Here is a 16913-nt window from a genome sequence, read left to right on the forward strand (position 1 = left end):
CTGAGCCGAATGAAGACGCCGAACCTGGCCCGCCTTCCATTCACTTTCAGATTTGGTAAGAAATCTTCGCTTGGCCAAGTTGTGATGAAGGCAAAATGGCTGCCGTTGTGGAGTTGAAGTCACCTGGTTTCCCTGTCCGACCCTTCCATCCCGATCTCCAAGGCGATTTCCAGCTCATAGATTGATGTTCAACTCAGATACAACAAAAAAACACACAGAAAAAAGCATTAAGCAATCATCAAGTTTACCCATGTAACAACCAACCACTCGAGGTCCAGTCTCGCAAAATGGGACGTTCGAAATGGTCCGATGTCTTGATTATGTAATGGACGTCTGAACGCGATTCTCCACTCCCAAGAATGGTCAGTTTCATTCTGGAAGTGGCCGAGTTGCTTCCATCCAACCATACTTGAACACATCTAACTCGATCCTTGAATTGGTGGCCAGGATCTCTGAGCACTTTCCTTCTCCTACCTGTGGATCGATCTCCTCAGTGAGTGAGTGAGTGGTGGTAGTGGGTGTACTGTTTATGTGGTACATGTAGCAGACGTCGTTGGTGTCGATGGTAAAAGAAACTCCTCATACAACCAATACTACTGTTCATTACCCTCGTCGACTCTACCCAACACAACATATCCAACATTGAACGCCAGCCGGACACCGAGAAGAACGAACAACCATCGAGGTGTGCTTCCAAGCCTGGCACAATCTCTTTCCTTGTGGTACGCCGTACCCGTGGTTTCTGGACGCGGGGCCAGCCCAGTTCTGAATCATCGAAGAGGAAGAAGTGAACGGTGAGTTCGTTCCTTCGTTCCTTCGTTGGTTCGTTCTCTCGGTCGGTCGGTCGGTGGGTCGTTGCTTGGTTGGTTGGATCTTTCGTTCGTTCGGGAAGTGGGCCAATGTGGATGGACGAGAAGAGGATCTTTAGAATATCTTCAACCTCACGCACTTGAACAACTCCTCTCGGAGAGTGAGTGAGCCGCGAACAACTGTCAAACCTCTTTCCCAAAAAGTTTCAACCAGGATCTTTGGCTTCGATGGGACTCGAGTGAGAAACACGGAAATAAGTGAATAAATGCGTCTGGATCAGCCTCCTCGTCTAAAGCAGTGATTACTCAGTCTATTCTTGATTGTTAAACGTTTTCCAGTTCCGTTTGGAGCCCCCTTATTGACCTTGTCAGACTTCCTGAGGCATTGGTGACGTTGCCAAAAGTGAACAGAAAAGTGAAGGGGTCATGCAAAACTCGCGATCTTAACACGTTCCCCTGAGTGCAGTTCAACCACGACAAGATGGGTTGTCGCATGATCGATAACTTCCTGAAGAAGGCCTTCTACAAGTTGGGTCACTTCGTGGGACAACACCCCGGCTACTTCATCGTGATCCCCATCATTTTGACCAAGATATTCGTGTCCGGGCTCTATTTCATGGACTACCAATATGACCCGGAATACCTGTTTAGTCCCGTGGATGGCCAAGCCAAAACGGAGCGCGAAATCATGGAGACTCATTTCCCGACCAACTACACCCAGTTCAAATCCTCGAGGATCGCCCGAGTCGGGAAATTTGCCCGTTTGGTGATCGATGCCAAGGATGGTGGCAGCATGCTTAGGTCGTCCTTGTGGAATCAACTCCTCTTTCTGGACGAGGTAAGAAGACTTGTTGGATTTGGTTTTACGCTTAATTTATTGAAATCAGATTTGGACATGTGCATTGGACCTTGAGGTGCGTAGTCGCCGTCGTCGTCGCCGTCGTCGTCGGTCGCATTTTCCTGCTCTACTGACACGCTTCACTCTCGGTTGTTGGACTCTTCTTGCGGGAGCTTGACGAAATATCCCATTCAACCAAAAAAAATTGCGGAGAAAGAGAAAGAGAGAGTAGCCAAAGAACCACTTTTCTTGCCAATTTTCATCTCCTTTTCATCTCGCTCGTGAAGGGCTCGTTTCTTTCTTCCCAAGTCCAATGGTCTATCTCGTTGAAGCTCGAATTACTTTTCGAGGAAACTTCACAGAACTTAAGCATCAAACCAAGGATGACGAATTGTTGATGAAGTACACTCTCCACGTTCTCCACATCTCATGTGTTGTTTCTTCTGTCTTCTAGATCGTTTACAATGTGTCAGTGGAGCATAATGGACATGAGTATCAATACTTGGATCTCTGTGCCAGATGGGGAGGCTATTGTTATGACAATGAGATCTTGTCTTTGGCCGATCTCATTCCACAAGTGGAGCAGGGCCTGCTCAATCTCACCTATCCAATCTACTTCAACCCATTCACGTTCGAGGTAAGAAGAAACATAGAGATAGGGGTGAACGAACACTTGGTTCTACCATTACTCATTTTCCTCCTTTCACGGGTTGAGTGTGCACAACGGGTTGCGTCGTTTCTCTAACAGGAATTCCGATGACGCAACAGTTCGTTGGCATACCCCATGCAGATCATCCAAAAGATTGCACACAATATTTCATCCACTCCTAACTCAGCATACTACATATCAATCTAGAGATCAAAACCTGACGTGCATTGCGGTTTCAGGCTATTACGATGCCGGCATTCCTCGGTGGAGTCGAGTTTGGCGAAGAGGATCACATTATTGGCGAGGTCAAGGGCGTTGCTCTGGCATATTTTCTGGACGTCTCCGAGGAATGGATGGTGGGCGTGGGCGATGATTGGGAGAGGAAGCTTCTGGAACAAGTGGCCAATCTCTCGAAGATCTACGCTCCCGATCTGCAAGTGAGTAACAATTCATGATATCACGTCACTCACGTGGTTTGGTCAGGCCTCCTGCGCTCTTTTGTTTCTTTCCAAGACACTCGCAAAGTGTACGCGTAAATGTCGCCAAAAAGAGAAAGAGCCTTGAAATGATTTGGTATTTGTTTAGTTGGGCTCAGCTGTACGTAGATAGAGCTTCTAAGGTGTTGCCATAATTGTTCAGTACGTGTACGTAAGTAATCTTGTCACTTTGGAGTCTGAGAGGCTAGGAGACAACAACAACAATCGACCAGGATTGACAACGACTTCTTCGGTCCACCGAGAGTTGACCTTGATTGTATTGAAATTCGCGGTTAAACGCCCCAAGGGCTGGTTGGCTCCTTGGTTTATCCCCCTTGAATGAATGGATGAAAATTCAAGTTTGCATCCGCTTCCTTAACAGGGAAAGTTCAAGCTAGAAAACAAATTTACCTATGCTGATATTGTGTGGATTGAGTGGTGATCCATATGGTTGGACACGCATCAGGCTACCATCGTAATAGTGGGAAAAGTTTCCCTTTCATTCAGAAATATGGAGTGATTGTGTCTTCCATTTCTCCTCTCACTCTGAGAGAATTTTTGAACGATTCGAATCGTACGGCATCGGCCAAAGAGTTGATGCATTTATTGTGGGATCCCCGAGGTTCAAGACGACGACGACGACGACATTTGGCGGACTCATTGACACACTTTTACTTTTTCAAATGAAATGTGAAAGGGATACGGATACATTTCACCGGTATCAATTGAATCGATTTATTTCACAGTGAATGACGAAGTATGGCGAAGTCCTCTAAGCTAACAGTGTATCTATCAATCTATTATCTATTTATCCATTAGTAGACTCGCCAGGGTTGTTTGATTGAATGAATGAATAAGTAAATGGAAGCAATCTTTTCGAGCGGTTTGGCTATCAAATTTGCCAAGGCCATGATTTGAATGGAAGTCTTTTTTTCCCCTTCTTATTATTATTGTTTACACGCAATGTGTGCACGCCTCATTGGTTGAACAGGGGCATTCTTAGTAAACTTGAAGTTTTGGAATAGAAGGATTTTGAGAGTGCATTGTCCAAAAACAAGACAGTTAGCAAACTCTCAGGCGTCGGTCGCTGTGTGGCCATCTGCCTCAACAGTAACATGTTCATCAAGGGTCCTTCAATCCTTGAAAGGCATTACGATCACAGATAGTATGCAATCTGCATCCACTCGTGGCTCGAGTGCAACCTGCTTGGATTGAAGTGAAGGAAAAGGCAGCCAAGTCCACCTTCCCAAGAAATGCTCACAATATATTTTTTGCTGCGGTTGAATGCAATGAGTCTTGAACTGGATTGATTCAAGAACAAATTGGCTCCGTTCAAGTCATTGTCTATGGACACAAAACAATTCGAATGGTTCCAGGCCCTTTCCGATCAAATTCATTGACACAGACTTCAAAGAAGAAACGGTTCGGTGGCTTTTTGTTAATTGTGTCAAGAGCCACATCAAGCCGTGTCATAACGGTCGAGCTTCTAACGGGCCTTAACCCTCCTTATGATAAATGTTGCTCTTTGTAGATCGGTCGCTTTGTTTCCAACACGCCAGCTTGGGAAATGGAAAAATCCCGACTCTCGGTCACCAATATCCTCGTGATCAACGTGATTGCCATGGTGATCTTCAGTTTTGGCGCTGCCGTCATGTCCGATAACGTCAGATCCAAGCCCATCATCGGCTTTAGTGGGCTCCTTTCGGCGGGTATGGCCATCATGGCAGCCTTTGGTTTCGCTTGCTATATCGGCGTGGAGTTCATCAGCTTAAATATGGCGGCACCTTTCCTCCTTTTGGGCATTGGAATCGACGACACGTTTGTCATGTTGAGCTCTTGGCGGCGATCCCCGATTCATTCCACTGTACCAGAGCGAATGGGCCGGTAAGAATAGTCTTTGTTGGCTTTTTCTTTTCGTTTCCAACACCTCAAGGACATTTTTGATTGCAATTTGTTTTCCAGGTGTTATGCCGATGCTGCTGTCTCAATAACTGTGACCTCGCTCACGGATTTCTTGAGTTTTATGGCCGGCGCCGTGACCCCATTTCCGAGTGTGCGGATTTTCTGTCTCTTCACCGGCATCGCGGTGGCCTTTATCTACATTTGGCATTGCACTTTCTTTGGAGCCATCATGGCTTTGTCCGGATATGCCGAGAATAAGAACCTTCATGCTATCTGTTGTTGCGTGAAGGCCACCCCCAAGTCACAGGCCATGAATCGGAATTTCCTCTTCCGATGGTTCATGACGGGCGGGATTAATCCCGATGACCCTCACAACCCGCGGGATAACCGTGATCATGCGGGTATGGTGTTCTTCCGGGATGTGTTTGGCAAGTTTCTGACCAAGACCTGGGTCAAAGCCTTAGTTTTGTGTGTCTTTGGTGTGTACATAGTGATTGCGTGTTGGGGTGTCACGAACTTGCAAGAGGGTCTCCAGAAGAGAAACACCGCCAATTACGACTCGTACTCGGTCGAATACTATGACATGGAAGATAAGTACTTCAAGAAGTATGCCTTCGCCATCAGTCTGATGTTCACGGGGCCACACATCAATTTTGCGGACACATTCACCCAAGCTAAGATTGAAAACATCACTCAAACCTTCGAATCCTCTCAATACATTGACGGGAAAGTGACTCAGTCGTGGTTGCGTGATTTCTTGGATTACGTGCGACGAAACGCGGACAATTCAGATTATGATTTCTCCGTTGATACTGAGCTGAAATTCACCAATCTCCTTCGAACGGTGTATTTGGCGGATCCAACCAATCCACTCAATTTGGATGTGGAGTACAGTGACGATCTCAAACGCGTCAAATCTGCCAGATTTCTCATCCAGGTGAGCGTCAAAATCATTCAACTTCATGGCAAAAGTTTCGATCTTTGTCACCGCAATTCAAGGCTAAGAAATGTGACAAATATCTTGGCCAAAGTCAAATCTTCTCTTTATCAGTGGAAATGAATATCCTTAGTTAATGCATGGCTGTTCAAGCACAAGATGGAACCTCTTTCGTTTCCCTTGAAATGAGGTGACATACCTTGGAATGAATCACTCATTAAACTTCACCACGAGGACGTTCCGTTCCGTCTTCAGGTAGTTCAGTAGTACTTTCCGTTCCTACATAGTCGACTGAAAGAGCTAGAATGAACTCGGAGGGAAAAGTGAAACTTGGTTCGTGGCAGGTTCGCTTCTTGCGTTGGACAACTGTACTTTTAGTTGGACACGAAAGTCAAGTTCGTTTGTTTTCGGGCCAATTATTGTGTTGATATCTTACGCAGAATAAATTGAGTAACGGCCTTCTTATGAGATTGTACAAATCAGTAGGTATTCTGTCAGGAATATGATGGTCAGTAGAATCAACAGTTATCCGAAAACAATATTGTAACATCTGCAACTGAATGAAGTTGTCTAATTGGCATAGCCTGTATAAGTCTGTTCATTCCCAGGGTCTGACAAATGGAGTTAGCGTTTCAAGGATATTTGCATTGTTTAGTTTTAATGCACCAAGCATTGTTCACGTAAGCAATAGATGAACAGCTCATCTGTCTAATCATAATCACTCTGGCCCGGATTCCTCTTTTCTTGCAACTTTACCAATGTATTGAAACAGGTATGCCATTGGCACTTGCTGGTCATGCTGTACGAATGGTATAAAAAGTTTGAAGAAGTCATCTGGATTTTAGCACGTCGATTACAACGCATGACGTGCAAGGTCATGCTGACAATCAGACCCGAGTAACTCAGTTCTGTGCGATAAATCTTGTAATGACTGTTGTGCTGTTCTTAAGGAGCCCATCTGGGAGGCAGAATACGTTTTGCCATGCGTACTTATGTACTTATTACGCAGACTACGCAAACTACGCAAACTACACAACAAAGGAAAACAATAATAATAAGCGCAAGAACACCACTCTACCGTGGTCCCATTATTTGGTACCTTGTTCATTTGTCTGTATGGAAGCAGCAACGTTTTATGAGGCTTCATCATGGTCCTTGAGCACTTTGTCCGTCTGGTTCTTCCCACCTCACAATCGGAATCCGGGCAAAAACATAGCAGTGTACACCTCGAGTCGATTCCATCCAAGTGATAGAATTCTCAAGTTCCTGGACAAATACTTGCCCTGTGAAATATTTGGGATTTGACTATATTTTGGTTGAGGTCAACCGCAACTCTGATTGCCAACTGTCTATACAAGAGCTTGCAAGAATTGCCTCATAGATAGATCTATCTTTGGTTCTACAGCCTACAGTACTTCAATCTGGTTCACTTTGTAAATAATCGACCATTATTTAGTCCTATCTTGGGAGGTTTTGCTTGGTACGGAAGTACTTGATTGTAGGATCAGCAGCAACATTCGTATCATAGGCCTAGTCAACACATTTAAGGCCTAGGGCTAATTATCATGTCATACCATTGAGAGATATTATTTTGTCGTGCATGAATGGAGACTAATTCCGAATGTAACGGGAATAATGTTTTTCAAGTATCCTTCTTTCAAAGCGAAAAGTATTTTTGTACTTTGCGAACGCTTTTAGAATGTTCAAATCTAGAAGTGAAGGGGGATATTTTCCTAATTATCAGACTGGAAAACCAGGATGTAGCGAAGTGTGTGGGGACGTTGATATTTCATGGGGTAATCCATCCATCCACGTACATTGTACTATAATGAAAGGAGCAGGGCGGGAAAGGTTACAAAATGATTTTTTTTCCTTCCTGATTCACACACAGAAAATGTATCTCCGGCTGATTTTCTTCTGGTTTATTTTCGTTTCAGGGTCACAATATCAAGAACTCTTACATGGAGCAACAGATGGTGATGGAGCTGCGAGACATTTGCAATCGATTCTCCACTGACGACATGCAAATCGATGTCTTCCAGCCGTTCTTCATCTACATTGACCAATATCTCGCCATCAAACCCCAAACGATCCAATGCGTGATCGCCACTGCCATTATCATGATCTGTGTGTCACTTCTGCTCATTCCCAGTGTGATATCTTCCATTTGGATATCGTTCTCCATCATCTCGATTGAAGTAGGCGTGGTCGGGTACATGACTTGGTGGGGCGTGAGTCTCGACGGCGTGGCTTTGATCAACTTGATCATGTGTATCGGCTTCTCGGTGGATTTCTCGGCTCACATTTGCTACCATTACATTGCTGAGGATGGGAAACAGCCGGATGATCGGATCCGGGGCAGTTTGTACGGCTTAGGAATTCCAATCATTCAAGGGGCGTTATCCACCATCGTGGGTGTGTCCGGCCTGGCCTTTGCCCCTAGCTACTTGTTCGTCACATTCTTCAAAATGATCTTCTTAGTGATTGTGTTGGGCGTCCTTCATGGGTTGATTCTGTTGCCCGTGTTACTCTCGCTTTTCGGACCAGCCTCGTGCGATTCAAGATCTCAAAAATCCACCCGATCCTCAGGCTTATCCACACCCACTACCATCAGCTGCAACTTTCAACAACCCTCGTGCTACACGGTGAATTTAGGGTTTGTCGCGGATCAGATCTCACCCTCTCCGGCCATGTCCAGCCATCATTATCATTCCAAAGGACACCAAACCAGGCAGCCATCTGGTGATGAGATGGATTTCCATCACTACAATGCCAGCCATATGGTCGAGTACCCTTCTCATGGACGAGGTCGAAGTGAAGAGCGATCTCGACGACCCCGAGAAGGCAAATCAAGGAGCTCCCGTGAACGATCTCGAGACCAATTGGATTACGTGTCGAGTCTGCCCCAAGGCTACATGGAGGAGTACGAGACCTCCACTCCCAGGGTCCGCCATACCATTGTCATCGACTCGCAGCCTATTCCACCCAAAACGAATCGGGAGAGCCGAGCTCCACGAAAGGAGCCAAGGAGGTAATGACCCCCATGTTCGCATGCCGGATTTTCCTGTTACTAAAGCTTCCGACTCTTTGAATTTCAGGGACCAAAACCAGCGGCCGTACAAATCGCAGGATCGAGCCAAAGAACAAGCTCCCAAAGACAGCCCTTCTTCCAAGGTGGGCAAGAAACCAGTCATTCGCTCCCAGAGCCATGTCCCACATAGCTTGGAGTCCACCCAAGTCGCCAATCATCTGTCGTCACTGTCATCTTCCATGGCCGAGGACTCGCTGCAAGTGATGGTGGGGCCGGGTGGTGATGTGCTAGTAAAGCAGCCTCTTCGTAAATTTAACAGTGTTCCATATCACAAGTTCACCAATGAAGGAGGGTACTCCTCGGACGAGAGCTTGAGATCCGCCGAGCGAGAGGCCAATGGGATACCCCAAGGGTATCCCATTCCCCATCGGATCTCGTACTATCAGAACCCTCAAATGGACAGCTTATGGGACCGTCAGCAATGAAAGTGATGGTGTCCCCCGAGTTCCCCCATTTGAACTCTTGCTGTGATGAGCACTCAAAGACGCTCGAGTTTTCATACTTATTTTGTGAATAAGTGATCCATTATTAATCAATCGTTCTAGTAATCATAGTCAAAATGGAAACTGATGTGGCCAAATTGTCGACCGAACTCGCATGGCATTCAAGGAGGTTTTGAATGTCATGTGAGTTGTCTTTGCGTGCTCAATTCAAGTTTATATCTGGTATTATTAATGCTCTGAGGACTGTGGATGATTGCAATATTCGTTTTGAAATTACGTCAGTTGATTTCCTGTTGAGTAATAACCTGTGAAATAAGTGGAAGTAAACGCTTTATTGTAGAATGAATAAACGTCGCCGAATCTCTACTCCCATTGTAGAATGATATCCATATCAAATCGTTGGGTGAATTTACCGCTTGTCACGAACTTCTAGAAATATGGACTGTGAACGAGCTTCCCGCCAAATCGACCTGAACCACTTTTCGAACTCAAGTAGAAAAATGAGGAATGTAGATCTCATCAATTAAAGGCAGGTCATTTTTATACCCTTTAATTAAAATATGGTTCGTTTCAAAGTCATATTATGTAGCTGACCAAGAGCAGGCCGAACATTCGAATTTTATATACTGTTTACTACATAGCTTTGAGCTTATCTCCCGAGTCCCCGAAGCATTGCTTCGGGCTCAAACTTGGCCAAATGTATCTATTCAACAAGATCTTGTGGTCATATGAAGTGTTTATTTGGAATAAAGTGAACGGTTTAGGAGATAAGAAATTTTTGCTTCCGTTCGCAGTCCACATCTCTAGAAGTCCGTGGTTATGTCCAGCTCGTAAATGAAACCATCTTCTTGATGTGAGGTGGCCTGAGAAGGTGTGGCTCAAGATGTTCAGATCTCACAGACTGATTCACTTACCAACCAGCAGCTGTAAATATGATTGTCACAGCAGTGGTGGTAAAGCGGTCAGAACTCGCAATACGCTATATAACGGACTGACGCCTGGGAAAGTGGCTAGAACTGATGTCCCTTGCAATGAACATGTACAGATCTTCATTATAATGATACTCGTATTTTGGTAGGGTTAGTTTCAGATGTAGTCTAAGGTTGACTTCCTGAATCTCGTTGAGACTAATGGTAACCAAGCAATAGCAGGAATGATTATATATTTCGCTAAAACCTACATGTGAACATGAGAAGCATTTCCTGGTTCATCGGTGATTAGTTGAGATCTTACGAATAAGTGCGTTTTAATGTTCGTTCGATGTACGTATTTTCTGCGCTCTCAGACGATAAGCCAATCTTCATTCCATCTAAAGTTAAGAAGGTTAGCATAAGCTCGGCTTCGTTCGTTTAAAATATTACCAAAACTACGGGGTGTTACTTTGAATTTTTAGCTAATGATCCGGGGCAGACTCCTAATTTAAGAAACAGCTAAAAAGACAAGATATATGTTTTACCATTATCATTATCATGTTTATCGCGACGCATAGAAATCGACATTACGGCAGCAAAACTATTCAAAATAATTAGATTGGTTTTGTTCTCCGCAAATTGTGCAGAAATAGTCATCTCATGAGCTGGAATATAACCCTTTACGTATTTGAACATGTTAGATGATAGTCACAGTCGTAAATTTCTTTAAATGGGCTGCCTTCGGATGTCAGGGTTGATGGTGATTTGTGTTACAATGCGACTTCGGCATAAACTGAATGGGATCAAAAAGGCGATGTGGCACAGTGGTTAAATGCCCTGTAAAGTTTTGACGGAAACAACTAAACGCATCTTGGCAAAATTCTAACTCAGAAAATCACTAGGAACAACTTCGTTGTTTTTTTACTTTATAGAGTTCTAGCCTTCATAAAAAACTTCCGTGCCTTAAAACATTACGAAAACTGAAATTCTCAAAAACCTAATCAATGAAAATTGAGAGTACTCTTAGTCAGCCCTTAATTTGAATTTATGATACGATCTATGCATACGCGACTGATTTATATATATTTTAATGGTCCAATTACTCGTATTATCGTTTTTAGCTCCAAAATGCCCCAATTATATTTCAACTTAAATTCCCAAAGACTTGATACAGACTTTCAACATCACAAAAAATGAAAGATTTTTTTTCTTTTGTATTATCTCATGAATAGCTCAAAATGTTGTATAGCCTTACTCAAAACCCTCGAAAAATACCGATTTTTCAAAAATTATCTTATTATCATCAAAAGTATTCCAAGTTACTCATTCACTTGAATTCTAACGACAATACAAACAACAAGCAATCTTATAGATTTTGGCTTTTCTTGAAGACTTTGTTGAAGCTGATTAAAAACTGCTTCTTTGAGGCTTCATTGTGTGATTGTTGAACTCAATGTGTTTTCCTTGATTCTGAACTATTTTTTTTGGTCTTGCAATTTTTCCGGTGTGAGCAATTCATTTTCCAGCACCACCTTTACAAGCAACAAAATTAAAGAGAGATGGTTTTGGTGCAGTTGATTAATTCTTGACCGAGTTGAACTCGAGTTCATGTTTTCGATCCCAGGTCTCACACCCACCTAAACCTAAACCCTGCTCATCTAGCGGATATTCGCCTCGAATAGGGACCCTCGAACCCAGAATGGGCCCCCAATAACCAAAGATGTCAACAAAAACTTAACTTACAATCATATCTATATATCTATATTAGTTCTATTTCCAATGAGACTTGCATCTCGCAATAAAGAGGGTTTTTTAAAATGAAAATCAGCTAAGAAACAATTGATAATCAAATATGTCAAATGCCTGTAAAAAGCACGATATATTATAAATCACATGAAATTTAGGTCTGTCAACCGAACAATACTTGATTTTTTATTTGTCTTTTTGGGGGACAAATCAACTGAGCATAAGGGCCCTTATTTGCAACGTCACACAGCCCAAAGAAAACGGGAAGAGGCACGTTAGATTGCTAAATAAACTGCTCTTGCCTTCCCTGGAACGCAATTTCATTACTGGACATTATGTGACCCGGGGCACTAATTATGAATAAGATTTTGACAGAATTAGTCACAAACAACACAAACGCATTACAATTCAATAAAAAGGAATTGGCCCAATCGGCCTTTTTCTTGGTAGAGGCTGAATGACAAAGCGCCCTCTGAAGTGCAGAAAGTAAAACATATTTCTTGTAGCGTAAGGGGGCTATAAACCAAGAATGTCACATGTGTCCCATTTCAAGTCAAATAAGACTTTTGATTATTATTTTCCATCAACATTCTTGACAATTGGAAAATTACCATAAATCAGATAGTTCCTAGCGTGAGGTGCTCTAACTCGACATGCATTGCTTGATTTTACGACACATTTTTTAGTTTCGGAAGTTGGCATTTCCCGATTCAATACAAGGATGTTCCAGCCTAATTTGACCCAAACAAGCCGATTTCAATTTCAGCCCATCCCTTTGCGCCCAGATTGTATGCATTCTCAGGCATGCAAGTGCGACAAACGTCATGAGATGTTCTGGCACACACATCACTTGTGTGCCATATCTGCTCAGATATTTGGCCTTTTTTTCGTTCCGACGGAAGATGATGTTTCAATATGTGGGCCAAAGCAGACTATGGCTGCTCCTTTGAGGTAGTGAAAGTCGTTGGGATACATGTGCCGTGTGCAAAGGTCGAGCTCTCACTTGGAACTTCGCAAGCAACGAATCAGGGTTGCCAAGCGGTCCAATTTACCTTTATATGTCGGATCAAAACCTAAGGGTCATATAAAGTGGTTCAAGGCAAACGAAGCCTGCCTCAAGTTAAAGGGAAATACATTTCAAAGTTGTAAGCTTAAAATGTGTGTATGTAACGAAGTATGGATTTGACTTTTGGTTTGAAACAGCCTTTGCATCTTCAGCAATCCTGTCGGTTGCTTCGCCTTTGACAATTCGACTGCTGGCTGTGGATTTCGGTCAGAATGATAAATCATGCCCAAACCTTGGGTGAAATCAGGGACATTTCCGAGGACAGGCGGCGAGATGCTCTCGGAGTCGCAATAAGACCTCTTCAAGGGACCCGATAACGACTAGAACATCCAAGAACATGGGAGATCGGAAATTAGCAAGGCGGAAAATGTAAACAAATCACTCGCCGAGTCAAAACATCCATTTGTAGATGCATTCAATCTACCCACTGCCAACTTCTGCTTCTGCCACTTGGGATTATTTGATGAGGAGCAAAGTTTCAAACTACCGTGTTTCTAGCCGGCCTTTCAGAGGAGAGTAAAAAAAGGTCGCGTCGATCTATGGAGGGCTTAGAAGCGAGTGACCTTGCCGTCCACCCCAAAGCAGCCCAGATTCAATTTCTCAAGTCACTACTTCTTCTCTGTCCCACTTTTGTGACACATTCCTTTCCACTTATACCATTAATGCGATGCATCTTTGTCGCCGGACACTGCGCCCCAAACTCTTTCAATGCTTGCTTAAGAAGTGTTGTTCGTTTCGTTAATGGCTCTCTGACCACATTTCCTCTCGAGAAACATCGGCAGCAAGGGCCTTGGCATGTCAGTCAGAGAGCTCGCTTGTCTCAATCTGACAATCTTTCGATGTGTATTGTTATTTTGAAATCATAGCCCTTAAGAACGAATAAGACGGCCAGAGTTTCTCCAACTTTCCAATTTCAAGCCGGACCTAAGTTCTCGATCCTCGACCCGGACAGGCTTGATCTCACATGGGGTGGGTTCATCTCGTTCCCTGCCTGTTTTCCTCGCCCTTCACATGGCCATAGATGAGGCATCCTCAGAATCAGAGATCTAGTTAGATACAGGGATGAAGCTTTATAACCAGGTGCGAGGTTGCAAAATCATTCGTACAGCCTAGAAACACTCTTGTTGGTGACGTCAGCAAAAGCCAAATCTAAAGTGATCGACATTTAAAGATTGAATCCTTTGACGAAATAATGAAAACCTAATAGTAATTAAGAACTTGTTCTCAAAAACGGCATTTTGTTTATGTGTAAAAAAAACGTTTTTCCCAATCAGATGTTGGAGTAATTATTTCAATGAGCCTTCTTTTAGAACTCATAGCGTGTAAAGAGTTATGAAGCGACTGCTTCAACCTAGGTGTAGGCGTATGAGGGCATCTTCAATCCACGTGGTTACTTCAGAGAATGAATAATCTCGCATTTTGTCTTGTCCGAGGTTTGCAAAGAATATTGCAAAAATACCCACCATTTGCTTCAAAAGGAGCAAATTGAATAAAATTGCTCTGGTTTTGCAACCTTGCCTTGATGAGACCTTTAAATTAGTTAATCAGCGATTCCACGCTTTACGCCCACATTTACCAACATCCCTTTTCCCCAAAGCCAAGGCAACTGATGCTTCATTCAAACCTGATCTTAGACCAATTCCTTCAGAAACTTCCACAACTTATGATTCTGCTAAGCATACCCACTTGCTTACCTTCCGTTCCACAATGATATGACGACAACGCTGACCCCTCTATCCACGTCTATGCTCTTGCAACCGGGTGCTCATCTAGTACTACACAATGATCATCAGCTCAGGGTTCGAGCAAAGAGAGCAAAGCAGTAGTATGTGCGTTCAGAGAGGAGAGAGAAGAGTGTGTGAGTGCGTTGCTCTCCTCTTCGATCTCGCCCCAACGAGGATTGCCTCACATTTTTTCCCCCTTGAACTCTCAGGTCTCGACCCACGTAAATGAATTGAACGAACAAGATTCTCATATTCGTCCACTGCGAAGGAGTCCGTCCGTATAGTGTGGTGGTGATGGTGGTGGAAATAGTAGTTAGTTGTGGTGGTGGTAGTAGTTGTAGTAGAACTCAAGCTCAGAGAACTCCTCAGTAGGACGACACGAAAAAAGACTTGGAAGAGTGCATACATAGCATTCACTAGTCACTACTAAGCACCATGTGTGAGTGAAAGAGCAATAGGAACAACACATCTCATTTCCAAAGGCAGCGGAGCCAGAGTAAACATTTCCAAATTTGGGGGCTAAAAATAATGGACCAGGGTGGGAGCATCAAAATGGGGAAAACAATCAGTTCAACATCGACGACATGGATTCAGAGAGTGAGGTGATGCCACTTGTCCAGCCAGTCCTCTCCATGATGAAGAGTGGTTAAAATATTGGTATCATATAGGAGGAAAGTGACTTAGGAACAAACGCCGCAAATATCCATCAAGTGAAGCCAAGAGATAACAAGAAAAGTGATTGGTGCAAAAGCACATACTCTCTCGTGTCTCCCGCTTCCTTTCTAAAACATCCCACCTAGTTCCTCCCTCACTGCAACTACCGCTACTACTGCAAGGGTAGGTAAAAAGTGTAAGTGTATTGTTTGTTGAGTGTTCCACTCTTCTACAGTTCTACTGTTCCACGTGGTGTTCCCGATTCTCGATGCGATTTTCGCTCGAAAGCAGACATGTTTTTTTTTCGTCCAGAATGAAGGTCATAGAGGATCAAAAGAACACTTTGCATTCATGCGAAGCATTCTCCGACGTTGATGGCCCATAAACGACATTATCTCAATGGCATTGACCTGGCTAGCCATGTAGATCTGATCGCAAGATCGAATGCAAAATTCCTCATTTTTGAATGATTTTTTCAGCAACACACACGTATGAATGTATTGCAGATAGACAACGAACAACATGTTGGCCTAGGATTCATTATAGGTACTCAAGCATTACAATGTCTGCACACAACTAAGCCAATGCAGTTCTGGCCGCAAACCAAGAGTAATGGGGCATATTGCATATTCTAATATGTGAAAAGCAAATGCAGGCAATGCTTACTTACCCATATTGTCGGTAAACCCTTGGTCCACGCCAATGACCTTGACTATTTGATCCTGAATAATCTCACTTGTCAAGGGCTGACTGCAAGCTTAAAGGATTATCCAAAGAACCAGGGACCAAAAGCCTCATCCGGAATGAAATCTGGTAGACACAACTTTACAAATGTCGTGTTCTAGTTTTGCAAATGGAAATGTTTCCCAGCTGACTATGCTGGAACAAGTTTGTCCAAGCCCTTTCAGCATATCACCCGCTAACTTGCGGTTCCATGGTACTATCAAGTTTCCTCTACTCACTTGGAATGGAAGACCTTGACTCCCTGTGGAGGAAAGGAAATGAATGGTCTTTTTTGTTCTCCAATGACGTCAAGAGAAACAACAGTTATGGTAGATGGATGTGCAATCGGGGCATGGTCAAAGGCATGTCGTGTTCCATTCCATTTGAGAAACTGGAAAATCATTTCGAGTTACAAGGATGATCAGTAACTAACGTGGAATGTGGCATAACTGAATGGAGATCCGTTGAGCCGTTTGCCATGGTATTTGTTCCACTTGGAACATGATGTCGTAAAAAGAGGCTGCCAGAAAAAGCTGTCGTCGAAACTGGGTCATAATTTCTGCATTAATTACTGCAGACCATGAGGCCAGTCATGGTTCAGAGGAAGTTCTAGACAAACACAAGCACGAGTCTAGCGAGGTGGTACTTCCAATTGTTCCATGCGTTGAAACATGATACTTGAGACATGACAACTATCGAGTGGTATTCTTCTGCAAGTTCCTTCCTCCTTTTGGTCTTTCTTCTCAAATGAATGATGGGGCCCTGGACAAACAACTCGGACTAATAAATCCCGAAGAGTTCGAATGCAAAGTATTTTTCCAGGACTTACTTAAGAATCCCAAGCTGTTCGTCCTTGGTTGAGTGGAACATTTGCGAGTGAGTTACGTCTGTCAGAAAAGAGCTTTTGAGGGCGTGTTGCTTACTTTCTATGCATCTGGGAGGAC

The 16913-nt window shown here is 43.6% G+C and overlaps 1 protein-coding gene across 1 annotated transcript; it reads left to right on the forward strand.

The window, feature by feature from the left end:
* The first annotated feature begins 55 nt into the window (after positions 1-55).
* LOC131881169 (patched domain-containing protein 3-like) lies at positions 56-9511 on the forward strand. Its single transcript, XM_059227949.1, has 7 exons — positions 56-1647; positions 2102-2284; positions 2536-2733; positions 4304-4656; positions 4735-5611; positions 7549-8642; positions 8710-9511. Exons 1-7 carry the CDS (start codon positions 1291-1293, stop codon positions 9125-9127), a joined length of 3480 nt encoding a protein of 1159 aa, XP_059083932.1. The 5' UTR covers positions 56-1290; the 3' UTR covers positions 9128-9511.
* Positions 9512-16913: the final 7402 nt, after the last annotated feature.

Source organism: Tigriopus californicus, chromosome 5 (genome assembly GCF_007210705.1).
Source record: "Tigriopus californicus strain San Diego chromosome 5, Tcal_SD_v2.1, whole genome shotgun sequence".
Classification (NCBI taxonomy): Eukaryota; Metazoa; Arthropoda; class Copepoda; order Harpacticoida; family Harpacticidae; genus Tigriopus; species Tigriopus californicus.